This window comes from Simochromis diagramma, unplaced genomic scaffold (genome assembly GCF_900408965.1).
Source record: "Simochromis diagramma unplaced genomic scaffold, fSimDia1.1 OVJJ01000603.1, whole genome shotgun sequence".
In the NCBI taxonomy this organism is placed as follows: Eukaryota; Metazoa; Chordata; class Actinopteri; order Cichliformes; family Cichlidae; genus Simochromis; species Simochromis diagramma.
The window spans coordinates 20296453-20311356 of NW_024387414.1; the positions used below are offsets into that span (position 1 = coordinate 20296453).

At 39.4% G+C, this 14904-nt stretch overlaps 1 protein-coding gene across 4 annotated transcripts in view; it reads right to left on the reverse strand.

Annotated features, from left to right (window-relative positions):
• plekha7b (pleckstrin homology domain containing, family A member 7b) overlaps positions 1–14904 on the reverse strand; it is an 81394-nt gene that overhangs the window by 35181 nt on the left and 31309 nt on the right. For all 4 annotated transcript variants that reach the window (XM_040011162.1, XM_040011163.1, XM_040011165.1 and 1 more), the window contains exon 4: positions 4202–4285. In XM_040011162.1, the coding sequence (XP_039867096.1) occupies positions 4202–4285 (84 nt within the window). The remainder of the gene's footprint in view (positions 1–4201; positions 4286–14904) is intronic.

The following is a 14904-nucleotide window of genomic DNA, read 5'->3' on the forward strand; positions in this document are numbered from 1 at the left end:
CATCTTTCATACCCCAAGTGCCCCAAGCTCTTCCCTGCTGTGTCATTACCATATTCTCCATCCAGGAAACAACAATGTTTCTTCTCGTACCTACTGCGGTCTAATTAGTTTTGACTGATTGCAAACAACCGAGGAGAGAAACACACGTCAAAGTACAGATTACAAATAGGGGCCAACGACATGGCATCTACAGCCATTTGTGTGAAGCTTCTGACATTTTTGTATACTGTATGCAACGCACCTCAAAGATAATAAAAAGAACAGAATTGAGATGCTTCTGAGATGTAAAACAATAAAGATTACATTCGGCAGCCTCAACATTAGTCCGCTTAGAGCCACCAACAGCAATGCAATGATACACTGTTTAAAATTAATGCTTTCCTTACATGATGTTACATCATAGCTTTTCCAAGACTTGCATCAGATCTTCTTAACAGAGAACTCAGTTAATGTGAGAAGCGTTTTAACCTGAAGTACAGAACAATGTGATGGCATTATGGTTATGGACACTGTAATAACCAGTAAAGAAAAAATAAACTTCAATCATTTTTGGCCAAAAAGTACTGCATCTCAACTTCAATGGGCATGTACAAATTTACTGATGGTGAGAGTGACATGTTTAAAGGTGACCTACCTGTTTTCGCTTCAGATAATGAGGTCAGTGTGTGTTCAAGCATTCCTGATGATCCAAATGTTTTTGATTGCTTTAAACACTTAATTTAGGACTCTTCCTCTCTGTGACATCTGTATGATGCCAAACAAGTCATAAAAAAACATTTGTGTCCACTAAAAGAAAATAAATATTGGCTGATATATTTGAATATCAGATTTTTATGTGACCAAACATTGGTACTGGTTGGTATATCAGTCAGGTCCTTGAAGGAATAACTAATGAGTAGTCAGGTGACCTCTGTGCTATATATGTAACCTAGTAGTTTGTGCTTAGTCGAACCTAATTTACCAACAGGAACTAATGTGACCTGACAATGTCCTAACTCCCCCTGCATTGTTCAATAAATAGGTTATGAGCAGATCCTTGTGCTGATTTTCCCTTTGTGTGCCGCAATACACACAATCTAGAGAAAAGTAGGTAAGACTGAGGCATCTGTCAGAGACTAAAGCAAGAAAACATACAGGTAGAACAAGCGGGGGGAAAAAAGGAAAGTCAAACTGGAGCACAACTTACAGTAGTTCACTCCAAGCTTGGACTGCTGCCAGCAGTTTTACAGGATGTTTCTGTCTTATCAAGGGGACTCTGCTGTTTTATGTGAAGTTTTCATACTGTTTACCACCACTGTCATTGGAGCAGTTCCCCAGGAGATTTGTAGTGGCATGTGGATGAGAGGAGCAATATTTCACATAGTGTGGTGTCGAAGTAGGAATGTCGCTAAGTTCCATCTCTTCCTGCTTCTTCTGCTATGATGGAAATGGAGGTAGACTAGATGTTTTTTTTAAAATCTTTTTAGACAGTGAGTGTACATGCGACTCAATGACTCGATCCTGGTAGAATAATCTAGACAAACTCTGAGACTTCAGGCCAGTAAAGCAGAGTCTGATCAACCTTTCTGTGGAACCGGGCTTCATGAAGCTCCTTTTCCTGATCTGCCTGTCCTCAATATCTCCAGGGAATAAGTGAGTCAATTATTAATGGAAGAAACCCACTTCCTATTAAAGTATTATTACAAGCAGAATGAACCCCTAATGTCAACATACTAATGAACAAAAAAAACAGCAACAACATTTAAGCATGCTGTGAAATGGAGAAATAAAATTTAGCTATCAGCAAGCAACGACCAAGGATAAAAAAGCATGTGGTAGAAGTAGATCCAGAGGAAAAGCAGAAAAGGCCTGAAAGAGCACTCACTCCTGTTTTACAAGTGGATGAGTTTACAGGCGGCTTGTGTTGCATACTGTTATAAAGTCTAAGAGATGCAGCTTTTACCAGATATGAAGTGTCCAATGATGTTTCACTAAAATATTAAATTGTATCATCTTGCAGTCTTTTATTACTTCTAAATTGATGCACTGCTCATATGTTGCCTATTTGGAAACATAGTATAAAAGACAGAGTCTGTATAATTCTAAGGAAACTTGAAAGTAAATATTTGGTACACTGCCTAAACTGGCTCAGGCAAACTTTGCTCTTCTTTGGATGTTGAGTGCCTCATTCAACATGATTCACACTTCTTCAATAACGTTAAGGTCCACACTCTGGGGAGGCCAGTCTGTGACTGATAGTGTTCCATTGTGTGTTTGCCTATCTGCATACACACCGGCAGTGTGTTTAAAATCATTGTCATGCTGAGAAACAAATCTTTTGCCAATCAGATGCTTTCCAGACAGCACTGCATGTTGAGTCAAAATCTGATAATTCCCAACACCAAATGCAACCCCAAACTATGACAGAGCCTCCGCTCATGCCTCTTTTCAGACCTCATCCATACATACTGATAACGATTTGAAGGATTGGTGGAGTCATCTTTTCATCAGACCTGTTGCTACTGATTTTCAGAACAGTTCTTGTGTAATTTGGCATACATCAGCCTTTTCTCCCTATTTCCCTTCCTTAAGAATGGCTTCTTGACAGCTACCCTTCCACTGAGACCATTACCGATGGTGCTTCAGTGAACAGTATCAGCGGAAGAGCCATATATATCTGATCTTTGCTCAGTTTTTTTGTGTTCTGATCCTTAAGGACTTCTAATGGCTTCGGGAACTGCCCATCTGCTGTAGATAGTTTTGTAGGCCTGTCACTTTTTCTTCTGTCCTCTATTCGTCCAGTTTTCTCAGATTTTTTGTAAGGACACACTCCACACTGTGCAGAAATATGGCTAATTTATCTTTAAGCACCTTGTTGGTGCAAAAAAACAACATTATGCCTTCAAACTGTTGGACATTTTTCATAAATTCAACAAACACACAGAAAACAAAGTGCAACAGCCTGAGAAAGACACCGTTTAAAGTTGTCATAACACTGATTCATCCATTGAGTTAGTCATTCACAGGTCAGTGTTAAGTGACGAACCAACAAAACAAAAAACATTCCTCTGAAAAATGACAGGTAGAATGCAGCTCAGTTCAACACTTCACACAGACAGTGACTGGCATATGTATGACTTGTGTCAGTGTCTTTTATAGTAATAAAAATAATTACCGTACACTTAGTGTATATGCTATGACTTTGACTTTTCTTAACTTGTGTTTTCCCTTGCGTGGCATCTTTGGAATGTTGTTGTAGAGCAGACATAAAACAGGTGTTATTCTTACTTTTATGAGCTTAAAGAGATCAGAAGTGGCATTTTGTTACTGTTGAAAATATGCAAGTGAGGCATCCATAGCCCCTTTGATGGTATACAAATCCGTGTCTCAGCAGGACTGAACAAGGGATGATGGAGAGTTTTAAGAAGTGAATGACAGTGGAGGATGCATATGAATCACTTTAATCAGTTTTATATTGCTTTAACAGATGCTTGTGCCCCGCCATGGTGCTGTTATAGTGGAATATTTGGTATGCACGATCATCTTACACCAGACAGCTTAAATACAACCAGACACCTGCTGCCTTGAATTGTGTAGCTTTAATGCCTTGCTTGATTTACACAATGACATAAAAGGAAATAAATCCGACTATCGTGCCATGACAATATAGTAATGTTGCCGCCTAGTAAATCCCTCCTTTCAATCAACAGTTCTCAACAATTCAGTGAGCACACAGTCAGGAGTTTGCTTTTATGGTGTCAACGGCATTGAGAGAAACAGCCCAGGTGGGCCGGAATAACTCGCTGTTATAATACAGCCAGCGTTAGCATAACAGATTGATGAGTCAGATTCATGGCTCCTGACGCGATATGAATATGATCAAAGCGAGATGTGAGTGTTGTGTCATTGCCATAGATTCCATTATGGTGTTATAAATACCATGGTAATGGTGATGAATGCATTCAGTTTATTCAAATACGACAGTGCCCATCCTTTTGTGTTCTGACAAGGACTGCTGGTTATGTTGCTAATAAACAACAAACTGGAAATCAACCAATTTTAATCTTCTTGTTAGTGGAGAATAGACACTCGCACTCCCCTGCTGTGGCACGTTTCAAGGAGAGTAACACTAAAGACTCCCATCTCGGGTTCGTAAACTAACTTGTATATTTAAGCGAGCATCATATACATCATTCACTTAAAAAAAGGTAGGCCAGCTCACCTGTCTTGTAGTGTGTAATCTATGTTTTCAGGGGAAATCTGTCCAGTCACAGGATGCCGAAATGATGTAGCCCTCAGGTTGTGGCTGCGGGACAGAGGGAGAGACAACACCAAGAGAAATAAGAAAAGGAGTATCAAGTCATTAATCATATTCCTTCTGGATCAACTCCCTGCACACCTGTGTTTCTATACTCCTAGCTGTCTGTTGGATGAGGGTAAAAATATCACATAAAGTTCATAAGCTTACAGTGATGATTCAGTCAACAGCAAAAAAAGAATCTTCGGTAGCCCTGCAGACAGCCAAGGCTCATATAGCTTTACACAGAGTGTAGGGCTCTGCATTCTCCGTAAGCCAGCCCACCAAGCTTTATTGATTTCAATTAGATGGGCCATTCATTGCTTTAACTAGAGCATAAACACATGTTACTGTCACATGAAAGAATAGCAAACAGCAGCTACTGGTGACGAGAGGGCTGAATAGCATGACACGACAAGTTTCTATTTGTTGTCTGTTGTATAATTACACGTGACTAAACAATGATGGTAATAATCACTTTTTACACCAAAATAAAAATATTTTTCAAATCCTCCTTGAATACAAACTCAACAAACTGTGTCAAACTAAACCTAAACAAATATAATGCCACGCTGCAGGCCCTGAAACCTGTTTCCAGCAGGTTTACTCAATGGATGATTTCATTCTTACAAGCTTTAAAGTCTGATTGCCCATCCTTATAAACTAATAATTGGGGTATTTTTAGTTTCACTCATTCACTGGATTTATCTAAAGTACCTCACATTTGTTGCCTATCCAGGACAGGTTGCCACTGCTCATTATAATTATCGCTCTTTTCCGTTGAACTTTTTCCTTATTTTTTTTAACAATTTTATGTTGGAATATTACAAAAAAATGTCGGTGAGCAATTTGCATTGCATTTGATATATTGCTATCATAGATGCAATTTCAGGTTTGAAGTCTCGACTCGGGCAACTTAAAGAAATGGTTTCATTCAAGCAAAAGACAAAAAGGCTGGGAGCAATGATGGGTTAAACAAACAAATAATCCTTTTAAGTTGATACTCTTTACTAGTGATTTATTAAATTCTTCTCTCACTGTCTCTCTTTTGTTTCCTTTAATCGTCACCGTCATCGTTAACAGCATATTTCACCACTGAAGCTGAAAAATACTGTGCGCTCACAGGGTAAATACTGCTATGCAGAAGCTAAACACTTTCATAAGAACTCGCACAGGCACGGATAAACACATTGCTGAGATAAAAAAAATGTTTACACTATGTTCACTTAAAGTGTGCCAGGAGTAAATAAATGATTATAGTGCAGTGGGAGGTGGGGTGGGGGGTGAATGCTCTGAAGGAAAGCTGCTAAGTTTCAGTACCATACAGACGCAGAATGATAGAAACAGAAAGTGGTTCTTCACTGCATCACCATGCAGCAAAGGGAGGAGGAAACAAACAGAGCAGGCTGGAAAGATTTATGAGTCGACATTTCAGCAAAGTTCACAGGAAAAAAAATCCAATTCTGCAGATGTAAAAACATGACTTCAAGTATAAACGGTATATAAAATACATGTTTACCATCACGTGTATCCTGCATTGAATTCAGCATTTAAATATCCATAGATAAACAAAAACTTGCACACCCATGCATTCGCACACGCAGAGATTTGACCACTCATAATTTGCTGAGCTGAACTGGGCACATACAGGCAGCAGCACTGCACCAGGCTCCCCTGTTAATTAGGAATCTGCATTCTTTGAGGCTTTTGTTTTAGCCGCATTACTTCTGAACTATTTGTCACGGAATTTGAAGCATCCCCAGCTAATGTACCAACAATGCAGCACACTGGGCCCATTTGTTTGGAGAAAATTAGCTTCCTTGAAAGCTTGTGATGATGCTTTTTTTTTTTTAAAGGATGGGGGAATAAATGTCCTGTATGTGAGCTACCGAGCAGCCATCTAAATTATGCAGTGGGGAAGCACCGAAGGTTTCATTTAGTTGCACGATTTGTTTAAAAGAGTTTTGTAAGTCAACACAAAGAGCAAAACAAAACTTTAAAAAGATGACAGTGTTTTCAGTCATCGTGCAGTTGTTTCTGTCTCCTATGAAGTCAAATGTTGCAATACAGCAGTGAGGGATGCATCATCTGATAACTATGCAGTATATATTATCCTGACAGGAGTTCAAGGCTTGCATATTTCAGCATTCAAAACCATTGGGTCAAGAGTTTTACCAGATAAAGCAAAGAATGATTGATGTTTCTCCTTGCAGTGAACTTCAAGAAGGCATGTCTCATTGCGTCATTTTAAGCTGAGCCACAAAAAAGGGGGCTGTAAGTAAAAATACTGGTTTAGTTTGCCCAAATGCAAACACCCTTACACCATCAAATGGAGCTTTTTATATGAACTGAAATGAGTTTGATATACAGTTGCCAAACTCTGAACACCAAATGACAGTCTGTTTTTTTTCATGTGAACCAAAAACCTTCCCTGAGAAATTTGTGCAGAAACAGCAGCACTGCAACTCAGTTCCTACGAGCATGCTCTGTCTCTCTTTGCTGCAACAACTGGATTCAGCCCTGGCACGCTATGCAATATTTTGCAGCAAAACAAGACGCTCAGCCTAATCCCTGTCCAATACATGGGTTAGGTCCAGACAGAAGGGTACCAAGGGCAAGGCGCTGTGGACGGAGCACCTAAGACTCTCTCACACCAACAGAAACACCTTGAGGTTCTAACTACTCCAGTTTTTCTGTAAGAAATTAATCACACTACGAGAATACAATGAAAACTCCTTGTACAATCTTTATAGAACTTTTTCAAGAACAACAAACTCCAGTGGGAAAAAGAAAACTGTTCCCACTATGAGAACATATCTCTCTACCACTATATACTGCTATGTAATACACATAATGGCAACAGTCTGACCTGTTTTGAGATCATGCATCATCATGAAGCCGCTGGACTCGCCGTGGTGCCAGGTTATCCTCTCGGCACTGTGTCAGGTGGAAGATGCAGAGGGTCTCTCATAGAGGCTGACATCCACAAAGAGCAGAGTAAAGTGGAGCCAGCAGGATATAGGCTGAAGGGGGAGCTCTCCATCTCCACTTTGTCCTGCTTAAGCGTGCTATCTGAGTTTCAGCCCACACTTACTGAGTGGATGGTAGAGAGCTATCTCCCTCCCATCAGGGGAATGCCTCAGTTACTTATCAGATCTTCCTCCCTTTCCATTTTCTCTTCGCTCCTCTCTCTGTTTCTCTTTCCCTATTTCCTGGAATTGAGCTTTCTGCTTCCATAAATCTCTTTCAGGGAAATATATGCAGCAGCCCTATACCTATGGCTGCTATTAAACTGAGAATAATTTATCTTTGACATAAATTCAGTCTTTTTGTTTTGTTTTGGACATGGCAGAGTTTTTGCCAGTTTCATGATGTTATGGTGCTACTGCAGCCTAATCATTTCTTAAATGCGTTATTCATTTATTTTAGTAAATGATTGTCAGGTTCATACATTACTGATATGCCCTAAGTAACAAAACTGCAAGTAGAGACACCAAAATAACTTGACAGCAATTTTCTCACAGATCACAAGCTTTGATTGGCCAGGTTATTCCTGTTCTTTCATACTAATGGTTTCTTCCATTTCCAAGTTCAAGAACTGGAAAGGAAAATGTAAATAAAAACAGAATCCAACAATATATAAGTCTCATCAACCCATATTTAATTCAAAACACAAGCTAAAAAACCCCAAATGTTTAAACTGCACCATGTCTTCTAAAGCCTGTACCTTTTAGCATTGATGGTGGATTTCCAGATGTGCATGCTGCCAATCTCAGAGGCACCAGTGAACCCCTTTACCATCAGAGATGCAAGCTTTTAAACTGAGCGCTGATACCAAACCTGATGGTTCCTTCTCTTTAGTGCAGAGGAAACAGTGTTAGTTGAAAAATGTTCCTCCAGCTTTTACAGCCTTCTTTACATGTGTGGTTGCTTATAATAAAATTTCTCAGTTTGAACATATGAGATGTTTCCTGTTCTATTGTGAATAAAATCTAGGTTTATGAGATTTACACATGATTGCATTATTGTTTTATTTACACTTTTTCAGAACCGTTGTTTACACATTTAAAGTTCATATAATAAACTGTACGCCGTGAAGTCAGCTAAACATGCTCACAGCCACCACGGCAACAACATCAGTTTTGGAAAACATCTGTTGTGCAGTCAGTGAACTGCTATAAGCTGGGACTGTTAAAATAACTATGATGACAAAAAACAAGAAAAACTGGAGTGTTTAAACTGGGGTTAAACCTCAGAGTGTCTCCTTTTGATGCTGGTTTAACAGCAGCATTGATCTATGCTAAGAGGGAATTAAAAAGTAATCCAGTAACCCAAGGGAGCCGGTGGTACCAACATACTGTAGGCCTATGGAAAATATTAAATCCAACAGACAACCAAGGATTGTTGAAGTTAGTAAAAATGTCATGTTTCGGCTGTGTGCAGGCAGGAGAAGGACCCAAACGCAAAACTCACCACGCAGGAATTAAACTCAAAAAGCTGCTTTATTGCAGAATGGCACAAAAAATTAGTGATGTGACGTTCTGTATCGAGGCTTCGGAGCGTGTGTCGAGTAATGGAGGGGGCGTTTCCGCGAAGCGCGTATCGAGGCTTGCTTCATTTATGGGAGGAGCTGAAAATGATGACGTCCGAAGCCTCGCTGCCCGGCTGTACCACGTGACTGGTTCATGAAGTGGTTCGAACTTTGCCGCGAGCTATGACAGCGATATAAACCCCTCAGACTTCATTCAAAATGTGGGTGTTTGATGGAGAGTTGCGGTTAGTGAGAGTTTGGAGACAGTTTGGAGGTTTATGAGAGTGAGGAGAGAAAGTCAGGAGAGAATGGAGCCAGCTAAGAAGAGGAGGATGTCCTCCCCTGTGTGGGAACATTTTGATCTTATTCCTCCCAACAAGGTATGTAAATTTCTACAGAAGATGTATTTTCATAATACTGATTGAAGGAAATCTCTGTCCGTAGATAGAGCTTTTCCTCCTAAGGCATGGGCACCAATAAGCAGAGTTCATCCTTTAACATATAACAAAATTTAAATATTCTCATGCATGATCAACGGGCAATCACGGTACCGGCCGGAGTACCGGGAGTAGTTTGGAAGAACAAGAAGACACGGAGACTGTTCTAGGTTGTCATCCCAAACCAACTCAAAGGTTTATTAAGTATACAACAGCTTATATAGAGGAAAAAGGTTCGTGTGTCAGCAGATTCTCAGTTCAAACCGGTACAGACCAAATAAGGAAACGTCTTCCTGCCTTGTGAGCAGAGAAGTATCCTTTGTGTAGTTTATCAGTTCAGCTACAATTTATGATCATTCCAGCAAAATACACTCCTAGACATAGAATACAGAGTTCTTTCATTAGTGAATTCTGAAACAAACCACCTGGCCTTTAACAAGCCTTTTTCTAAGAGATAAAGAAGGGAGGATGGGAGTAAGGAAGTGGTCTCGTCTCTGTGGTATTTTCGACCTTGGGGTACCAGCCTGTGAGTCTTACACATCAATTCTTGGGTCAGAGAGAAAGAGAAAAACAACTAGTAAATGGGCCTTATTGAGTAACAGTTTTCCTGTATAATATCACTATAAAACAATATCCTGTAAATGCTACCATGGTATCAAAATATCACAACACTGATGGTGCAATAAAACTTATGTTCAGCTGTCTTTACTTTTGTACAAGGTGAAGTGTTTGCTATGTGCCAGGGAGCTGGGATATAACAACAACACCTCATCCATGCTTAGGCACTACAGAGCTTTGCATGAGAATAAGGGGAACACCGATTGTGGAGCAAGACCAGGTGAGCCATCAAATGCTATGATAATATAGCATGCTGTAATGTTACTAAATGATATAACAATATTATACAACTGTTATAAGTTACGTGTGTGATATTTATATTTGTGCTTTGTCTTTATTGTCTTTCCTCAGGAGAACAATCTCAAATAGATGAAGACCTGGTTAGCATGGTGATTGAGGACTCCCAGCCATTTAGCATTGTGGAGGACAAAGGATTCAAAAGATTTGTGAAATCATTAAATCCTAGCTATGTTCTCCCCACTAAAAAGGTCATAAAAGCAGTGAAAATTTAGTTTTTACTGAATAAAATGTGAACAGGCAGGACTGAGGCTCAAAGCCTCAGTGTGTAGCTGTCCATACCTCAACGTTACAAAAGCACAACTACTGTCCACACCCCAACCACACCTCACCTCACAGTAAAGGATCATTTCCATTTCAAGCATTTCCAAATGATCATTTTCCATACTGCCAGTATAAATATACACAGTGTACTGCATCACTACAATATACATGTTTTACACACTCCTTTTGTTGTTGACATTTACAGGCTGTGTGCAAAATGCCACACTCTTCAAATTCATGCCAACTAATATTTTTACGTCCAGTAGGTGTCCTACTAGAGCAAATGAAGCTTCATGAAGCTTCGCGTTGGGGTGAACCAATTGGATGAAAAGCTTCAGTGCTTCATGAAGCTTCATCTGCCCATCACTACAAAAAATATAACAAAACTAAACTGGGACCTGGATAAACTGACATACAGGGGGAAACACAGCCTTGAGGGTGACTACAACACTGACAAAGAGCAACACAGGGCTTAAATATACTGAGGGATAACGAGGGAATGAGACACAGAAGGAGAGCACAGCTGGGAGTAATCAGACTGGACGAGACAAGGGAAGCAAAACTAGAAACACTGACATGAGACACGGACCTTCAAAGTAAAACAGGAAACACACTGACTGAACTCTAGACTTAACAGCAACTGGAGAGACAGAACATAGGAACCTGAAACATGGTTTCAGCCACAGTAAACACAACATGGAACACAGGGAAGCCATATTACAAAACCTAAGAAATAAACCTATGATAACCATAACTGAAACCTAGGGAAATAACAAACACAGTACAACAAAGGACTCAAAACATAAACCATAATATAAAAAAAACACAAGAACTCAAAAAGCTGGGTCAGAAAGACCCAGAACAAATCCAAGAGTTATCTGGCAAATTTGAGTAGCAGATGTATATTATTCTATAAATATTCAAATACCAAGTGGCATTAAAAAAAACTGTGCCAAACTATAAGTTAGAATTGGGTGACTGGTGAGGATGTTTGGTTTTTGTTTCGGGGTGGAGCTTTTTGCCCAGTTGACAGATAGACTTCCTAATCCCATACTTTTAGATACTATACTGTATCTATACAATATACTGAAAATGTGATGTTATTTATTTATTTATTTGTTTTTAGTATGATGGGTACCACAGCTTCAGTTCTTCCAGAACCGATGGGGGCAACAGCCACAGGAAAAAGTACACAATGAAGACTACTGCAGCTGCCACAACTTGTTGATAAAAAAATAAAAAGTACTTTGGGTATGAAGGTTTGATGGTGATGCACAGACATAGTGATGACCAACACTGAAGGTGTGAGCACTCAGAGCAGTATTCTCCTGAACAATAGGTGATGCTGCTTAGACAAAATTGATGAGATATTATTTTTGATGTGTGGTGCCGCTTGCAAGGGCGAGAACAGCAAGTATAAAGGGCCTGTTATACTTGTAGTAACTTCCGTAGTCTACTTGGCAACCATCCTAACATCTCATTCTGTGTCCAGTCAACAAAATATGTATAATGTAATATTTTTTATATTTTACAGTAACTGCTGTCAATTACAAAACAACTTTGTAATAAAAGTTTATGTTTCCGTTGCAATAGCAAATAGCACCACAAGGGAGTGCCTCCATGATTTTGTTGGTAAGCTACATTAGATAGATCCCCACAGAAACTCACCAGTGATTCTGATCATTATAGCGAAGGTGGAGTGCGGTGGAGAACTATGTGGGCCTTGTATAGTTGACTTTGAGTACCGCAGGACAAACATAGTATCAACCTAATTTTTCTGTCTTACACAACTCTGAAACACTGGAAGTCTTGTGATTGTTAAGGCGTCCACGGAGTCAAAAAGATGCACTGACAGCAACAGCAGCTGCACAGAAATCTGTCTCTTGAACCAGTGTGCTTACATAAATCATCTGCCTGCATTTGACCTCTGAGAGAAATAAAAACTACAAATCAATGTTGTGAAATGAATCACAAGATAACAGCAATCATTTAATTGAGCTGGGCTGCTGATTTAATTTCCAGACCAGTGCAATTAGCTGTAATGAATGTACAGTATCATGTTAGTGTGCAGATGATAGGCTTCAAAAGAATGAGATAAAAGCAAATCAAAGATGTGCTGGAGATATGCACACATGACAAGCCAAATGAGGTGCCACAAGCTGTTAACGAAGTCTGTAATAATACTCATGTCTATGCGTGTAATACCCCACCCATGCAACGAGAGCGTGTTACAGAGTGCGACGGGACATTACATCATAAGGGAGATATCGTGGACCTCCAGAAAACACCCCATAGCATAGGAGGCAAAAATAATTAAGCCTTAATAATAGTGGTTTGTGCACAGGGAGCCATTAAGGAGATAAGCATTCAGCAGCAGGATTTCTGAATGTTGACTGAGCGTTATCAGTTTCATAGAAGAGGACTGCAGCAGCCTCGCTCAGCATCATTTCCCTGACATTTGTGGAAGAATTATCTGGGCAGTCTCTCCCAAAAAGCTATCGGGAGATTCAACTGCAGTTCAGTATGGAAATGAGGGATACGAGCTTCACACTGAATAACTGGATTTTCCCCATCACTGCACTCATTCATCATCAACTACATTGTTTTCAACAGCAGCAACACCAAGCTGAATTGGTAGCATGACACAATGATTGCAGCTGAAGGACAGCTGTGTCTCTAAGATGGAATAAATGAAATAGGAAAATCTTGGTCCAAGCTTTACTTAATGGAGCACAGTCATCCAGAAAAGAAAAAAAAACACTATTCAAGTAGCACTGGACAAAGGCAGGCTCAAACGGGCCCAATGTTGGCTCAAAAACAGGTGCACAGACTTGCCAGTGTCTGAACATCAGTCAAACAAAAGGGTTGGCAGTAATTGAAAGAAGTGTTGTCTTATTAACATTCAAAGCATGTGCAGTTCTGACGCAGCACATTTCATTGGAGTCACAATTGTCCTTTGGTCATGCTGTTGCAAAACAAGTCTGGCAACAGCTAATTGTTTTACAGTGAATGTAAGAGAGACTTGAGTTGGACCAATAATAACAAATGCATGGAAACCTGATTTAAAAAATTGACAAAAGTAGATGTGGCTGTTGAGATTTAAAAGTTGATCTTTTAGATTTACTATTTAAAAAAACATTAACTCCTGTTATTTATTTGTTGAAGATTGTTATAAACTCCAAATATGCCAGCAACTGGCAGGGCAGATAAGGCTTTGGGCACTGCCTCCTCTTTTCCACTGGCATTAGTTTTAGCTGGCTGATAAATATTTATAAAGGGTGATAAGTAGTAATTCATCAAAGACACTGTGTTAGTATAATGCCCCAAAACATGACAATAAAATGGCTTTTAAAAGCTTATTCCAGGGATCAATAATAGCGATATGCTGTGACAAAGAAAAAGTTGGGAAGTCTTCTGAAGTGAGCATTACTCAGAAAAAAAAAAATCAATGGCAGGTCCCTGCAGCTTTTTGGGTCAATATTTAATACCACAGATTTATCCACACGTTACTTGACGAATATTGATGGCCAAGACCAATGACAAATCACATTTATTTGACGTCTTCAATTTTTGCTAATAAGAATTGTCACATTTCTTCGAGTAATAGAAAGTAATGTTATATGTCTTGTAACCTTAACGGGATGAAGTCTACTTCACAACATCCTTGTGAAGTGTGAAGTGCATACATAAAGGAGAACATATTGTGCTCGTTTCCAGCTCCATATTCTTATTGTTGGGCTCTACTTGACTAACCCTGAGTTCATCCACTATCTGAAACAGGCTGTTTTAGCTTCGTTTCCTCTTCCCTTTAGGCCAGTGGTTCACAAAGTGTGCGTTAGGCAGCACAATTGAGGCATCCAGCCACTATACAAGGAAAACCTGGGGGAAATATGACATAGAAATAAGCTAAAAAAAAAAATCAGTTTGTAAGAAAAATAAACAAACACGAGTTTTCTGATGCTATCATACAGAACTTTATTTCTTATTTTATTTATATTTCTTTATTTCTATAACTTTATTGTAGTCTGATTTCAAATTTCAGGGGGGTTCTGAAGTAGCATATACCAGAAAATGATGGCACTGTTATAGCTCATGAGGTTGAGCCAGATGGCTATTTCAAGGGCCCAGGTTCCAAGCCTGGGTTTTTCATGTATCTCCATCTATTTCTATCACCTTGCATATTTTAAATGATAAAAAGTCAAGGTCTCAAATATCTCAAAGATTTTTAATGTCTATCAACATGTTTTTGTTTTGTTTTTTTAATCACAGAACAGAATATTTTGCTTCAATGATGCACAGAAAGCATCCGGCAGAGATGCACGCTACTCAGCTAAGCAGACTGATTTCAGGTTCCAAGCAAATGATTCCAAATCAGGAATTAGGGCTCCTTGATGAGCTAGCCAGTCCTGATCAAGGAGATCCTGGACACGGTGTCTCTTAAATGCAAATGCTGTTTCATGCTCCATGAACTGGAGCATGCT